At 40.1% G+C, this 11902-nt stretch overlaps 1 protein-coding gene across 1 annotated transcript in view; it reads right to left on the bottom strand.

The window, feature by feature from the left end:
• Positions 1–10566, bottom strand: part of ccdc146 (coiled-coil domain containing 146) — a 27173-nt gene extending 16607 nt beyond the window's left edge. The window contains exons 1-6 of the mRNA XM_071521251.1: positions 10481–10566; positions 9326–9400; positions 6046–6117; positions 4016–4234; positions 3228–3306; positions 808–969 (exon numbers count right to left, since the gene is read on the bottom strand). Coding sequence (XP_071377352.1) covers positions 808–969; positions 3228–3306; positions 4016–4234; positions 6046–6117; positions 9326–9400; positions 10481–10566 — 693 coding nt within the window. The remainder of the gene's footprint in view (positions 1–807; positions 970–3227; positions 3307–4015; positions 4235–6045; positions 6118–9325; positions 9401–10480) is intronic.
• Between the last annotated feature and the right edge of the window lie 1336 nt (positions 10567–11902).

Below are 11902 nucleotides of genomic sequence, written 5' to 3'. Positions count from 1 at the left end.
AAAAGCTCATGACTCCAATGTGGTAATTTTCATGGCTTTTTTACTGCGATAGAAGGGTTACTGACAGCAGAGTGGCGTAGTAGAAGCGTGTTGGGCCCCGTATTGCAGAGGTCAATGGATGAGATCAAAACCATCTTCTGCCAAGAGCAAGCTTTAGCCAATCTAATCTAATCTAATTACATGATCGTCTAGGGATTGATAAAATTCTCTGGCTCCTGGTGTTACAAAGCCCTTTCAATAATCATTGGATAATCTCAGACATAAAGAAACCAACAAGAATTTACACACTGATAAAAAAAAATAAAAAAAACTGATGTTAAACAGGCCAACTGATGCAATTGATGCAAGTGACATTTATTTGACAAAAGTGACAAAAAAATAAAATAAAAAACACAAACTGAAAACGTTTTGGTCAGTAGACCCTCAGCACTTCTGATAATCTCAGACATGCATGGCAATCAGGCTAAAAACCAAGACCAAGAAAAAGTTGACAGTTCGGAGATACAAGGTTTTTACCTGACATCAGTGCCTCACATATAAATTCAGGAGAAAATTTCTCCAATTTTACAGAAAGCTGTATACATCCAAAAATGTTCCCCTCTACGGCAACATAGTAGTGACTGATGGAAGGATAGGGCTGGGGGGGTGGGGGGGGAGTCAGGGATAGAGTTAAGGGATTAGGTTAGCAGAGAGCGTTTTATTTATTTCTATTTCTCTTGCAAACACATTTAGGGACCCAGTCAGAGAAGCAGGTGTGAAAACATACACATGAAAGCAAACATACTATATGCACACACACATACACACCGGTTTTTCTAATCCAACTTGGGCGTCCACCTCTTTCTGAAGCTCCATCCTCAGCTGTAGACTCTCCTCCTCTGCTTTAGGAGCGGCGTCGCTCTGGAAATTCAAGTCCAAATGTACAGTGGATATCAAGAGTCTTTTCAAATTTTTAATGTGCAACGAGGCCTGAATGCAATAAAAACTGGAAAATTTGAAAAAGCATCTAGAATTACTGTGTTATCCACTGTACTTAACTAGTCAAAATATACTTAATAAAGACACAATTCAGACAACTTTCCTTCCTTCAGTGATGGTGATACATAAACAATCACTTTTCTACTGTTTGCACTTATTGTAATTGTTGTGAGTCAATCTTGAGCCTGAGCAAAATGCCTTAAATGTATTGTTTTTTTTCTCACTCTTTGACGTCATATACCGGTGAAGGACAAAACATAGAGGATCGTATACAAAGATTACAAAACTTCAAATCATATTCAGACAATGCATATTCAATCTCGCATTAAACATTGATTCCAAAATAATGAATACTATATATCAGCGTTTCCCCAAGGCCTCTGAACAACTCTTCGCTGAAACTAATAAAAAAAATTAATGCCTTCAGGCGGTGGGACTGCCCCTCCCGGCAGGGTGGCCCGGGCCCCCAGTTCAGCAGTACGAGCAACACTGCAGCATGCCACATATTTAAAACTAGTTGGTTGACAGAAGTAGAAAAAAAAACTGAATCAATGAGGGTTTTAAAAAAGAATTCAATGTCAGAATTTTAGCTCAGCTACATAGTATTCAATCCCATCATTGTTTCAGGTATATTAGCCCTCATGCTGCATTAAGTTTTATAACATAGCATACTGCGTCAATATTAAAACCATCAATCCCACCCTAGCTGAGATAAATGTGAGACATTTTTGTGGTAAAGGCCATTAAACTGCCAATGCAATCAATGACATTGAATCCAGTCTCATCTAAGCAGGCTTCACAGTCAAATTCATTGTGAGTAACTGTTCACATGAGAGTCATTGTTGCTGGGAGATTAGTGGAACTGAGTGAATCGTACTTTTCAGTTGCTTTGTTTTCATTATTTCCTAACTATCTAAATTCCCTGATGTGTCATAGTCAGTTCTTTTTATATTTTTATGGTTTTCGATGTGCTGACACATTTCCCATCTCCCTCCCTTTCCCTCTGCCCTTCTTTTACTTCACTCAGTAAAACTACAGGAAGCTCAATAGTGGAAAAAATTTACCTGATTTCATTTTTAAGATGAATCAACATCCAAGTATTTTTGCAGCAAAACACCTGAGAACTTGCATGATGGAATTTACACTCACAGAAAATATTCACCCACCTACCGGTGTTTAAAATTTGAAGTTAGAAAAGATTAACCAACCAACCTACAAACTAACCAGTTCTAATATGAACATCAGTAAAAAACATACCTCGCTGTGAACCATAAGGAGGAGCACATTTCCCACATTGTGAGATTTACATGGTGAAATCTTTATGCTTTTAGATCACCAGGAACAGCTCTTCTAATTGGCCACACTTCCTGAATGGCTGTAACTCTGACTCGTTACATGAGCAGTCATCAATATAGTCTTATACTATTAAAATCAACAAAGCCTCAATAGTTGCCAGTGCATACTGTCAGAATGTTCAGGAACCTAGGGTTTCCAACCAGCAACAAGTCCAGCATGTACTGTATAACGTGACAAAATACAATTCCAGGAAATAAAGTCCAAGGGCCCTATTTAAACGATCCATGGCGCATGGTCTAAAGCACATGGCGCAAGTGCATTTAGGGCGTGTCCAAATCCAAATTGCTAGTTAAACGACGCACAATGTGGGCGCAAAGGCACAAGGCGTAAAGGGGTTGTACTAAGTCCCTTAATTAATCATAGGTGTGTTTTGGGCATAACATGAACTCAACCAATCAGAGTGTCATCTCCCATTCCCTTTAAGAGCCAGGTGCGCTTGCACCTTGGCGCATTGCTGTTTAAATGGCGGATTCGGCAAGTTGGAGAAATGAACGGTTTTCTGCTGAGGAAACGGATCTGCTCGTGCGCGATGGCGATGTGTGTGTGCGTCGGGGAGGCCTATGTTGTGCGTCGGGTGAAGGTAAGATGCCTTTGCAGTTTATTTTCGTGACTTTTTGTTGGGCTGTGCTTTTTACATATTTACTGTGTTGTTTTTCTTGGTTGTAGGTTGCGTATTTAGCAATTGACAATGTGTGATAATGGTTAACGGGACATGCACGTTGCGCATTTGGCACTGCATAATCGTGGAAGCATATGGCAATTTGGCAACAAAATACATGTCAGGAACGAAGTAAAGTGCAAGTTTTCATAATAGATGATCCTATTTTTCTATTTTGCATGGTAACGTTGTGTGTGTGTGTGTGCTCTAGTTGTAGGTAATGAGCGACAGGTACCTCGATGGACTGTGTGTGTTCCAGCTGCTCATTGGACAACTCCAGTTCATTCCCCAAACTCTTGAGGGCTTGCATCTCCCTGAGGATAAACATGGGACACCTTCACATATTCATCATCATTATATGGCCATGCTTATCACTTAGCTGTAAGTGAATCCCTCCTAGAGAGAAATACATGTAAATATCTATCTTATTGAAGTTAACAGCAACAAGCTGGTTGAGTTTACTAACATTTGTTGGGGTAAGATAATGCCCATGTGTATTTTAAGTGGAAGAGCCTTTCGAGGAATTTAGGTGAATCTACTCTACAATTTGATGAGGTGTATAACCACAAGCTGTTGGAGGGAATGCACTTCAGTCAAGCATGGGGTAAGATAGTGTAGATGCACTTTATATTGTAAGTGCAAAAGTCCTTGAAAACAGTTGTTTGTGCAGTTGTACAGTATATCAGTATAAGGTATATCAATGTATTTTGGTGCATTCTAAGGTTATATGTGTGTGACAACATACCTATTTAACTCCCTGAGGAGCCTGGATTTTTTCTCGCACAGGAACTTTCTTTCAATCTCATTGTCCTGCAACTTCAAATCCAGTCTAGCTCTGGTGAGGATGAACACACACACACACACACACACACACACACATATATAATATAAAAATATTTTGTTATTATAAAATTATTATCTATTATCTTCAGATATTTATTTCATTAAATCACCTTTTGTCTTCCAAATGACCTCAACATAGTGTCTATTTTCATTGGCTGTAACTGTATGGGGTGTTCATACCTGTTTCCCATGAGCACAACGTTCTCCTCCCGCAGGAACTCCAGCTCTTTCAGCCGTTGTCTGTGCTCTGTGACCTCCAGTTGGGCCCTGCACCCCTCCAGCTCCTTCTCCTCCTCCAGGGCGCGGTTATGCTCATCCACCTCCACCTCCACCTCCTTCAGCTGCTTCTTCCTCACTGCTGACTCCTCTTCCAGCGCTTCTGGCTTCTTCATTGCATCTCTGGGGGATGGTGATAAAAACAGAGATGGACAGAGAAAGCAAGAAACAAAGAAACAAAAACAAAAAAGGAAATAAATGAATAAATAAATAGGATGGGATACTTGATACTTGGGATAAATATGATTGAGATACTGTAGAAAGAGAAAGAGTGCAGAGAAGATAACTGTTGAGAGTATCCTTCTAATACTCCATGTTAAACTGTAAGAGCGCATGTCTTATCAAATAAAAAAATGTGCCTCCATCTTCTCCATATTAAATAGCTTGACTGAAGCTGGGGCTGCAATCCAAAACCCCTCAGCTTTGTGAATTTAAAATTGCGGGTGCTCGTAGCTCACACAGTTCCACAGCATGACTTGCAAGCAAAATATCAGTTTGAAATAAACATAAAAGAGCCTGCAGTGGGACTACAAGTGGCACTGTTCTCTGGTTCTGTAGTTGCACTTGCATATCAACTTAAAGTTTCTGAACATAAAATCTTTTTTAAGTACCGAATTTCTATAAAATCAGTGAGGTTGATGTAGTCAAATTGTAGAGAAAAATGTGACTGTTGCTACACATAGCAGCCCCTCTTATCTGTTTCAGTCATGCATTTGGAGCAAAATGTCCTTTCCACAGACTGGCAAATTCTACATCAAGAGCAGTGGAGAGGAGAGATATTTTTTAGATTCATAACAGAACAACAGGTATAAAGCTGATCAATAATGGTTCTTATCCTGCAGGATTTGTCTTTGAATAAAGAATGCATCACAGACATTTAGCTTTACTTCCTGCACAGATTCAACACTCATTTGAAATGGTTACGTCGTTGACCGTGTTGTTTGTCTGGTCAACATCAGGTCCTCAAAACTGAGAATATTTACACTGAGCATAAACAAATATTAACTGACTGGGTGAATCCAGGTGACCCTTACAATATGATCCCTCATAGAGTTCATCTGTTAAATCCATTCCTGTCATGAACGGGAGATGTAGATGAAGGGAAGGAGACAGGTTAAATTGTGCAAATTAGGGAGCGATTACATTTTTGCAAGGTGTTCCTAATATTGTTTGCACTCAGTGTAGTCTCACCAAAGGACCCTAGCTCATAAAAAATACATGTAACTTTATCATGTGGGTGACTCACCGGAAACACTGGGTTTTTACCCCTGGTGCGACTTTCATGCTCTTTGGAAATAAGTGATGTTGAGGATTAATTGTACTTACGAATTCTCACAACTTGTCCTTTCAACCTCGTTTAAGATGGCAGGTGCTGTCAGGGCCATCTCAGCCTAGACACACACACACACATTCGTTATTTCATCGATGGTGTACTGTGAGCTAAGTATGCCCACACACTCACACACAGAAACACATACCCACAACACACACACAGAACTGTTTGGTGTCTATGATCTCCTTCTTGTCGTTCAGCTGTTTCTGTTCTCTCAATATTAGCTGTTTATAATATGTGAAAATCAATGTTTTCTGCTATATCAGTAGCCTCATGGGGACAATTACAAATATTGAATTGATTTGCCTGCTTAAATAAAGGTTAAAAACCTGTCTCCATCTATAACAAGGATTAAAAATTAGTATCTTATTCAACTCAAATGCTGTCTTTGCATCTTAATGGGAGATTCTACTATAAAAATGCTTAGCTTGAGATGGTTAGCTTCAAATTGCTTCAGATGGCCCTGTAAAGAGCCAATGGGAAGTCTTCATAGCCTGGATTAAGCCTGGTTGGAGGCTTGCAGTAAACCTCATATTGTTCTTCTGTGGAGACTATTGTTGCAGTCTTAATCCACATTTCTGAAACTGGACCTGGACGGTACATTGAGGAACTTACAGCAGGTTTGGGCTGCATCTCATGCTCTCTCTCCAGACATTGCCTCTGTTCCTGGATACTGCAGAGAGGAGAGGAGAGGAGAGGAGAGGAGAGAAAAAGATAAGAGAAGAGGAAATGTTCAATGAGCATAAATCAAAATACTCTGTACACGGTTTCAGTTCCTGGTTCAACAGAAAGAGGAACGTATTGATAAGAGGAACCTGTGACTAAGTTTCTATCCATGTGCAGTTTATTCCAGTTAACCGAAATGCCGCCAAGTATGACGCCAAGTACACGATGCAGAGGCCAAAGAACTAAAATAGATATCCAAAGTTCCAAATAAGCTCCAAAGACAGTTTTCTACCATTAGGAAATGAATAAAAACACTTTCTGCTCTTCCTAAAACAAGCTTGTAGGACTAGGAGGCAAAGTTGCTTGTCACCATATCCAGTATGCTCTCAGTGAAATGTCAGGCTATTAATGAAAGTCGGTGTCTTGGTTGGCTGGCTGGTGCCGCGTGATTAAAATATCAATGCCTTTTTACCATAATCAGTCAGTTTTTTTTTACTGTGGGGTTGGGTCTTACATTCCTAACACATAGTGTATTAAAAGCTTCCTCATACATAAACAAAGCCATACAGATAAAGTACTCAACACAGTAGAAAGCTGCATATGAAACAACATTTCCATGAATTGTTCATCTCCCTATGGAAAAAGCTTTTTGAGCAATTGATTAAAGTTTGTATGAAATAATTTAAAGTAAGATCTGTCATTGAGGAAAAAAACCTTATGATAGCATAGTGTACAGCTGCACGTTTCAGAAAAAGAACGATATTAATCTCCCTGACAAGACGATGTACTGGATATAAAGTGATATACATGGAAAACTGCATGAATGCTAAAATATTTGACTGTAAAAAAAAAAAAAAAGTGCTGAATTCCTGTGTATGTGTTTGGCTGAGGATGAAGGAGACAACAGCTTTTTTAAAGGCATATTTGCATGGTGAGCATCTGCCTGTCATATGCAGACTGCTGGCTCACTGGCCGTTTGGACAAGAGAGGAGAGAGGGAGAAGAACAGGAGAAAAGATGGGGGGAAGAGAAAAGGAAGAGAGGAGAGGGGAGGAGATGAGGCTGGAGAGGATGAAAGAAAAGGAGAAAAGAAAAAAGAAGAGCCAGAGAGAAGAAAAGAGAAGGGAAGAGCAGAGGAGGGAGGAGTGAGAGAAGATGAGAGAGGGTAGAAAACTGAAATAAGAAAAGTAGAAAGCATAAAGAAGAAGCAGAGGAGACAGCAAGAGAGGACAGAGAAAAAAGGAGAGGGCAGAGAGATAGCCCCACCAAAAGCTAGCTGTCACAAATAATATGCACACTCATGGTCTAATATACGATGAGAGACAGCCCTGTCTATTACTGCATCCTCAGAGAATGCTCTGTAAGTGGTTTTCATTTAATATTTCAATTACCGCAAGGCCTAAAACTCTCAGCCTCAGTATGTGTGCTCTGCATAAAAATCACTGTATCCTACAGATCATATCTCCGCAATATGGTGGTGAGTTTATGTGCTGTGAGTAGTTTAATAGTGCTGAGACAATCCTGAGTCAAATGTAATTCAGTGGAGATAAGGAGAAAAGACGGCTGAGGAAAGGCTAAAAAGGCTACTAAGCTGTTGGGTAAATAAGCAGTATTAGGGATGTTACAGTTCTTTTCACACCTCACCATCTCTCCTTGACGTTCTTCACCACTGGCGTTCTCTTATTGGTTATTTTTGACCTCCGCCCTACAGGTGACCCGTGGCCAGTGACCAATTTTCAGCCGTAGTTTTGGCAAACAATCGTTCGGCTATTTTTCATTAGTGCGTGTTGTCACATTGCTTAGCAATGATCCGCTGACCTCCCATTGGCCCTCGAAAAATAGAGCACAAATGTACAGAGAGGAGAGAGAAAACTGAGGGAGTGTGTTCTTTTCCATTTCTGTGGGCGTGTTTGACCTTTTGGACACAACGACAGGAGTGTTGAGAGAGGGGAGGGAAGGAAAAGAGAGAGCAGAGTAGAGGAAAACTGGTGGAGAGGGGAAAAGAGAGTCGCAGGAAAGGAGAGAGATAGAGGGAGGGAGGAGGAGAGCCAGCACAGAGAGCTCAGACAAGTAAACATGTTTTGGTCAAAACAAACACTAAAAATGCACTTGAACATGGCATTCTTAGGGAAAGGCCTCTGAAACAGCATTTAGGGCATTGACACCAAAATGTACCATTAAAACCAACAGACATTTTTTTTGCTCTAGTTTCAAAACAATGATATACGCAAAGCAATACTTTTTTCTTACAGTGTGAGTGTGTGTGTGTGTGTGTGTGTGTGTGTGTGTGTGTGTGTGTGTGTGTGTGTATGTGTGTGTGTGTGTGTGTGTGTGTGTGTGTGTGTGTGTGTGTGTTTGTGCCCTCTGGTACTCTCTCACCTTCACCTCTTTCTCAGGTCGATAAAAAGTTGAGAAGATGCTGCCTCATGTAGCTAACCTCAGTGTTTGGTCCCTCGTTGCTTATTTGTGTGCGTGTATGTGTGTGTGGGTGTGTGTGTGTGTGTGCTCACACGCATGTATGCACCTTCTCTCTTCACCACTCTGCCTCTTGAGCTCTTCTCAAAGGTGTGAATGTGTGTGTGTGTGTGTGTGTATGAAGGTGTTTGTGTGACTAAATCTATTTTCTCCTTTCAGGGTGTGTGTGTGTGTGTGTGTGTGTGTGTGAGTGAGAGAGAGAGAGAGAGAGAGAGAGAGGGACAGAGACAGGAGAGAGAGAGAGAGAGAGAGACAAAGAGAGAGAGAGAAAGACAGAGAGAGAAGGAAAACTACAGATAGATAAGTTTGAAAGAAATGTATAGTAGGCATGATTTTTTCTTAAAAGAAGTGAAAAAATCTGCAAGTGAGGTGAGATAATTTTACTTGTTTCCAATGCAGTATTCAGGAGCCTCAGGGATTTTCTTGATTCAAGTGTCATTTTCTGGATACTAGAGGAGTGATTTACCTTATCCTGCGTTCTTTCAAAATATCGGCACTTCTTTTTAGGAAATTCCTGAAACAAGTGAAACTATCTCACCTCATTTGGAAGTAATTTCTATCGCATTAAAAGTTCTTAAATCCTCAGAAAACTAAGATTGACTGAATAAGACTGAATATGAGACTAAATAGATTCAGATGGACATTTTTTGAAGTGTGTACTCGATTTTGAGTGATTGCAATAACAGTAACAGATAACACAGTGTGTGTGTGTGTGTGTGTGTGTTGTTTTACACTCCTCACCAGCCCTGCGCCCTCGCCAGCTCTGCACGACTTCTCTCAACCTCCACCAAGAGCTTGATCTGGGACTCCTGGGATCTGTTGGATACACCAGTTAAATTATGCATGTTGTACTGTATGTAGTAGCCTATACCGATACCAAGTCTTAGCTGCTGGGTACATTTACATGCGTTCAAATACTTTGATATTAACTGATATAAGGCAACACTCTGACTCTAACAAATGTCATGTAACTGCCTTAGTCTGATTATCTCATTTAGAGTAAGGTCATGATCAGTGTAAGCATAACACACCTAGATGACTGCTCAATCTTTAGAGCTATATGGCCATATTAACACATTAGCCCAACTTTATTCATTTTTTTAAAAATATGTGAACATGTCAAAAAGGCCATAGAGGATGTTGACCTGGATGCAGTGGCGGTGTTCTTTTTTCTTTCTTTCTTTTTCTTTTTTGCATTTTTACAAATGAGAACATGGCAACACTTGTATGCAACATATCACGTGTTGCATGAGTAAATCTCAACATCTTCTCTTTTCAGCCACCAGTGAGAATCCTATTACTTTTGTGTTCTGTTAGCACATCAGTGCAGTGTGCCAAAAAAAATGTGTCCCATGTCAGAATGGCTGGACCTCATCATTCTACTCTGAGTAAACTACAATAAACCTGGGTTACAGGGGGAAATCCCATAATCATAAATATTGCCTTGACCTGATTGTTCACAGTGACTGAGAGAGATTATTGTGTCTATGTAAACATACCTACAGATTACAAGTCATAATCTTTTATACAATTAGTTAAGGATTCCTGGGCAGAAGCAACTGAAACATTAGAGAGGAAGATATTAGGTCGATCAAATAGTATTCAATATGTGAAAAAGGTCAAATATAATTTTCTTTTCCTTTGGAGGGATGAGGTAGTGAGGGGTTAGGAGGGCTAGAGGTTGAGGTGAATATGGCAGGATAAAGCAAAACTCATTTATACAAAGTTTGCAAAATGTCAACAAAAACTGGAGACACATCCCAGCTGGAGACACATTCAATGTTCTCTTGCAATAATATAATGTGATACTTTATTGAAACCTGCAGGGAAATTCCCTTTTCGCTTGCCTGCTCCACTGGGAGGTGAGAGTGCAGAGTCAGTGAGAGAACAGCACACCTGGAGCTGATAAGTGTCTTGATCAAGGACACTTCAGCAGGGCGGATGCTTGCCGTCACGTGGGTCGAACCAGATTCTGCATCCATGGCGTCATCATGTGTCTCCAAAATGTCTTTATTAATATGAGGGTGACATATTGACTTTTGTAACAGGAAAACAGGAAAACGTACCTCTCAACAGCGCCATGGAGCCGCCTATAGCTGGCCTTCAGTCTGTCTGCTTTGGCCCTGCTGATTTTGCCTGAGGACAACAACTAAGGAGCACAGAAACAGTAATGTTACCGAATAAGGACACTAAATATAATGACACTAAAATGTTTATTATTTTTCTTTAATATCAGCTTCCAAGTAATGGTTTGTTGCCTGCCCACGTGTCTGATAGAGTATACTCATTTTTAAATCAATAGAAAAAGTAATGTTCTCATTTTACAATGTTTGTCAGGTGCTACGCAGAGCAAAACAGGTACAGTAAAACTGTAGAAACTGTCTGTAGAAAATAGCCTGCATGTAGTACTTAATGTGATTGATTGGATATAGCCTAGCCTAATTAATAGTAGCTCTCATAATAGCATGTGGGCGCTGACCTTTTCTATAGAGTGACAAACTAACTAGTCTCTGCCAAAATCCCACCAGCATAGATGGCTGGGGTTTATTTCTGCCATGCCATGTCATCCATGTCTGAACAGTTCAGTTGCAGCCAGAACTTAAAGTAGTCCTAAACTGTTTGGCTTTAGTCAACTGAGGTTGGCTGCCAAAAATGGCAAAATGGAGTCTGCAGGCTATTGTGAAGCGCAGCACATAGAGACAGGCTAGAGACATAGAGACAGGCTTCCTGGCTATCAGATTAATAGTCCTTTTGTAGCAGAACAGAGATGTGAGACTATTGCTTGGCACAGAAACACACAATTTCATAAGAAAAGTAGCACCAATGGCGGTGTAAAAGATTGTATTTGTGTATTGTTTTGGAATGTCATTGAAGTCTACATTTGCTAGCTTAGGTTTCACCATTTCAAGGTTTTTGGTCTGACCCAGAGCTGTCTATATAAAAGTTATGACATTAATGAAATATCTGAGGCTGTGGAAATCTCTTGTTGCCATTTTTTCCAAATACAATATTCAATAAGTTAATGTTGCTAGGAAACCGATACAATTCTGTCCAGTAAGCAGTTTTGTCTAATATTGTTTAGCAACAAAATTAAGTTCCAAAAGTTGAAACTGAATCACTGGAGGCTCTAAAAGAGTTCCAGATGTCTCAGTAGTCACAACTTTTTGACAAAAAATGGCTTTGTTCCTACTGTAATATGCTCAGCCTTTTACTGTTGTATGAAAAAAAAGCCTAAAAACAAAAAAAAAAACAAAGCCTAACTCCCCGATGCCTGTAACGGAGATTCAACCCGAGCTGAACAGAATAAACCTTTATCAT

The sequence above is a fragment of the Centroberyx affinis genome, unplaced genomic scaffold (assembly GCF_046629955.1).
Source record: "Centroberyx affinis isolate AG114_WGS23_722 - 3 ecotype Tasmania unplaced genomic scaffold, CSIRO-AGI_Caff_v1 ptg000879l_1, whole genome shotgun sequence".
Taxonomy (NCBI): Eukaryota; Metazoa; Chordata; class Actinopteri; order Beryciformes; family Berycidae; genus Centroberyx; species Centroberyx affinis.
This window is presented reverse-complemented; position numbering and strand designations above follow the sequence as displayed.